At 34.5% G+C, this 4774-nt stretch overlaps 1 protein-coding gene across 1 annotated transcript; it reads right to left on the reverse strand.

Moving 5' to 3' along the window:
• Nucleotides 1-2427: 2427 nt before the first annotated feature.
• Nucleotides 2428-4470, reverse strand: LOC128551660 (uncharacterized). Its single transcript, XM_053532558.1, has one exon. The coding sequence runs from the start codon at nt 4468-4470 to the stop codon at nt 2428-2430; it is 2043 nt and encodes a 680-aa protein (XP_053388533.1).
• Nucleotides 4471-4774: the final 304 nt, after the last annotated feature.

Here is a 4774-nt window from a genome sequence, read left to right on the forward strand (position 1 = left end):
TGGGGCAGGTACTTCGTTTCGCTCCGGTGATCCTTCATCAGTACTCCTTTCAATGTTCTCTCTATTAGACTTGTAATAGTTTGGAATTGGGATTATGGTATGTAAGACTTTTTTTGTAGTTTTAAAGTCTGTTTTTTTATAATATATATTCAAAATGTATGATCTTTTATTGCTATCTTTACTTCCTCTTGATGCGGTTTTGTAAAATGGATGCATACATTTTCTTAAACTCTGACATAAGTGCTGATAATGTGTGCAAAATATTGAAACATCATATCATTTAATGAGAACGATTCGGAATAACCTATTGTTACGAAATGACGCCGGATGATCTTGCTATTAAAGTTTACGCAAGTTTAGCTACCTTGCTTCAATTAAAGATGAGCAAAGTAAGTGAGCATGCATATAATGATTATTATGTTATTTAACAAAAATGTATATTCCGCAGCTCTTTATAATTAAACTAAATGTGGACTAGAAGTTCTAGAAGCATCCAGCAAAGCACGCGCACGCGCAAAAACCAACGTACTGCAGATATGTCACTTAAAGCATATACGAAGAAAAAAAGCAAGTTTTTCAAACAAACAAAAAACAAAGCCTTTTTTCTTCAATAAATTAAGTAATATTTCCGATTAATATATGAACAACAGATAATAAGCTTCATGTTAATATTTCGTCATTTCCATTTTAAATTTGACAGTTCCAAAACATGTATTATGAGCCATGCAATTCTATCGTTGCTGTTTTTAACCTTTACGATGTTTTTTCACCATTTAGTTTGGGCAGAACCATTAATCATTTGAATGGGTGTTTTCTGAAAAGGGCTCGGCACGCTTTACATTGAAAAATGGCCCATCACAAAAATTGCTAATATTTGTCATGCAAAGATTGCAAACTTTTAACAACAAGAAACTGAAAAAAATATTCAGATACATCAAAAACTCACCTTTCTACAGGATATTTACCGACCCGACTGTTCGATGGAGAACGTCGTCTGCTCAATTCATTTTGACGTCGCGCGGAATTCTTCATTTCCCGCTTATCATTTTCTCAGTATCCGCTAGTTTAATTCGGTGCTACGGACATTAAGCAGTCGTCGACTATTTATATTGTTACTGTTATTTAAATGTAGCGAATAAGTATAAAACGACAAAAGAAACAGATCCGCATTAACCTCATATATCGTGCTGAATTTATCAAGATGCTGACCGCGATAAATAAAACAATAATCTACACTCATGGACTTTTATAATCGGTCACTGTCGTTATAGCGATAACTTTGATAATATTTAAATTACTCAATTGATATTTTCTCGATCACCTTTGTTCCCATAACATTATACCATTTATTCGTGAGGGTAATTTCCCGTTGAAATGGCTCAAATTAACCATGCGTGGTGTACTTTATTATCTTATTTTTAGTAGTCTTCACGAAATTATGAAAATCACAGATGACTGATTATAAATGTCTATGAGTGTATATTTATATTTCATATGTGGTTAAAATAAATAAATAAAAACCGGAACCGCGTTTCAATATGTGTTTTCATACTTGTAATACAATTCACCGCTGCCGCTCTCCCTATAATTTTTAATCTGTTATACGCAAGTAACTGACAACTAACTAACATTTTGTATTATCGTTTGTTGCATACTCTCTGTTATGGAGAAATAATGACTGACGCTTATAGAAAGGCTTAGTGATAAGTTTATGCATTTTATATATCTGAAGCGATTGATACAAAATGATTAATTAAATATAAGTTTGATGATAATGAACAATTAACACATACGTACATGTATATATAAAACACTGATTAATATACATGTGTCTGTGTAAGTGATAATAAACATTTCATTATTGACAGCTTAGGAAACTTTGACATGTAATGCTATTACAATTTCCATTGCTAATGTTCAAATACAGTTCTAAGGTATCTATTCCTATAAACTGTAAGTCTCTATTGTGGAATGCAAAAATAACAGTTCTAAGTATTCTATTAACATTTTCTGAAGTTAGATTTAAAGAAATGTCTCAAAATAAATCAATAGGGAAATATTTCGTCCCTTGATTTACGAGTTCATTGAGCGGTCTGTAAGCGTTTAAGCTGACTTAGCCGCATCGGATCAATAATCATTCTTTAAACAAAAGCATTTGAATGAATGAATGAATGAATGAATGAATGAAAAGACAGTAGTATAAAATCATTTTCATAGAAAAGCTAACATGCATATCATTCGACTTTGTAAAACGATAAAAATATAACAGAGTTTCGCCGAACTAGTGTTCATACAGCATGTCTTAATTAGTCATCGACTGTCATCATAGATATGACAAATGACTGGTATTTTTAACTATCATATCGGTTAGCGACGTACATGTCACCCACCAATTTGATAAACATCAACACATTTTGGATTAAAACATTATTCCTCTTGCTTACTAGCATCAGACACGAAGTTATCCCAGCCAGTCGGCCATTTGTTTGAAAGGTAACGACTGGTTCCCAGGTACCATACCACACTCGCTACATGGGCACATGACCCGACAGCACGTGCGCCGGCCTTACACTTGCAATACCAAGATGAGATTTTTTTACTGTAATACCCTATCCAACATTTATACTTAACAGCTGATGTATGCCTGCTTTGTAGTCTAGCTTGCAAAATACCAGGAACATCGCTACATACAGATAATGCATACGTGTCGTCACTCATATGTTCAGCTGTGTACGATTTAGCCAATTTTACAGTATACAGCCCTAATGTAATTCCGCGCACTTGTTCTTCTGACAATTTAGGAAAGTCAATAACTGCTGATTCTGTTACTTCTCGCCACTTTTGTTTCGTCCGGCTTTGAAGTTTTTCTTCTACTGTGTTTTGTAATTCGTTTTTCCTTTTAGCAATTTCGAACATTTTAGTGCCAAGTTCGATATCTGCGAGGCGATCCTTTGTTTGAGAAAGTGGAGGCTTAAATTTGTTACAGATTGCGCATATGATGCGGACATAATCCGTTAAATACGGTAATTGACTTGTTGGTAGTACATTATTTAGAATCTGCCATTGTTTGATTCTAGCATTGGCAGATTCTACAACCCAACGTATTTTTGTCACAAGTCTACTTTCGTTAGCGTCTTCTGTTGTGTGTTGTGTTTTTCCTTTCTCTAAAAAAGAAGGCATTTTAGCTTCAATTCCGATGTCTTTAAGCACTCCTAAAGAATCTTTAAAACCTCTGTCAACGACGAAAACATCGCCACGCCTAACCCATGTTTTCATTTCTTCAACATTTTGCTCTAATATACTGTTCAAAATGTTCGCATCATTATTTTTACCATTCGCCAAATATGGACCAAGTACTGATACTATGTATCCAGATGTCATTGGTTTGACAAGTGGTCTTTTCTTGTGTACACTGTATGTTTTGCGCTGGAATTTGAGATAAGAACTTTTGTGTATATACACGTACGTTCCGTCTAAACCAAGGATCGCCGGCGGGCTACATTCATTTTGACCTAATAAAGAAACTGCTAATGGTCGTGTGTGCTTTTCAATTACATCACTCCTGCTAATGTGTGAAAACCCGATGTACAAAGGGGCAACGTTTTTAGCCAGTTGCTTCCGGATTGAGGTTACAGACCTACGTATTTGTGATTTTGACAGGTTGTATAGAGTACTTATTATTCTGTTGGAAAGACCAGTCTTAATTTTGGTGAGAAAGATAGCAAGGGTGGTGCGAATACTTTTTTTCCCAGAAACCTTACTTTTATTTACGTACTGGACCATTTCATCGAAATCAGGTTTGATAAGACCTGTTAGATTGAGATATTCATCACTCGATAATGAGTCGTCATCAAAGCAGAGTTTTTTTTCTTTATTTTCCGTTGCGATTTTGCGTATATTTTCAATCAAATCAATCAGTTCTGAACTCGATAGATTAGTTCTGTTTCGAACATTTCCATTTCCTTTTACATTCGTGATACTACTTGCAGTAAACATGTTTTCAATTAAATGACGTGGACAGCATCTTGCGCCATTTGAAAGAAGCACCCCTGTTTCAACAAATAATTGATTCCTAGCAAAACTTTTCACTCTCATAAGTTTTGGGCCTGGCTTTTCGCAAATAAAACACCTGGAATGTGTGTACCCAGTGCTCTTTAATGGAAGTGAAATAATGTCATTTTCAGATTCAATTCGTGCCATTTTTGACGGATTATTCTCCATAGTATTGATGGCATCAACCGATTCAAGCGGTGTTGGACTTGGGGTCGGCTTAACATTGTTGCGGTGTTTGAAGTAGAATTTCTGTCTGCATTTTCTGCATGTAACATCTGTTGTGTCAGATTGGAGATAAATAAGGAATGTTTTTTCCAAGAACTTTCTGAAATCTGTATTTGATTCTCCATTTATCGGAATACGGTCCTTGGGTTTGCACCTCTTATTGCAAAGTAAACATCGTCTATAGTAATCCATTGTTTCAGTCGCGCTAGAAAAAAGATATAAGATTCCTTTATCATTCTAGGTTTTTAGCACGGGTAAAAAATATGACCAGACAAGTAAAAAAAAAAGGTTTTCAACATAAAATATTTTTAACTGAAAAAAAATGGTGAAATATAAATCCACTATGGTATTTCAAAGGGGCAAATATTTCTCTACATAATTTTCAGTTTGGATGGATTTCGGATGAAAACTTTTTGTTTTCTTATCTGTCTGTCATATTTTTGTTTTATTCTAGGTCCGATACTTATGCCTTTGTTATTTTAGCTCATTACTTTTC

The sequence above is a fragment of the Mercenaria mercenaria genome, unplaced genomic scaffold, assembly GCF_021730395.1.
Source record: "Mercenaria mercenaria strain notata unplaced genomic scaffold, MADL_Memer_1 contig_1472, whole genome shotgun sequence".
Taxonomy (NCBI): domain Eukaryota; kingdom Metazoa; phylum Mollusca; class Bivalvia; order Venerida; family Veneridae; genus Mercenaria; species Mercenaria mercenaria.

Coding starts and splice junctions, on each gene's coding strand:
- LOC128551660 (XM_053532558.1), bottom strand. CDS start 4,470: ATGGATTACTATAGACGATGTTTACTTTGCAATAAGAGGTGCAAACCC.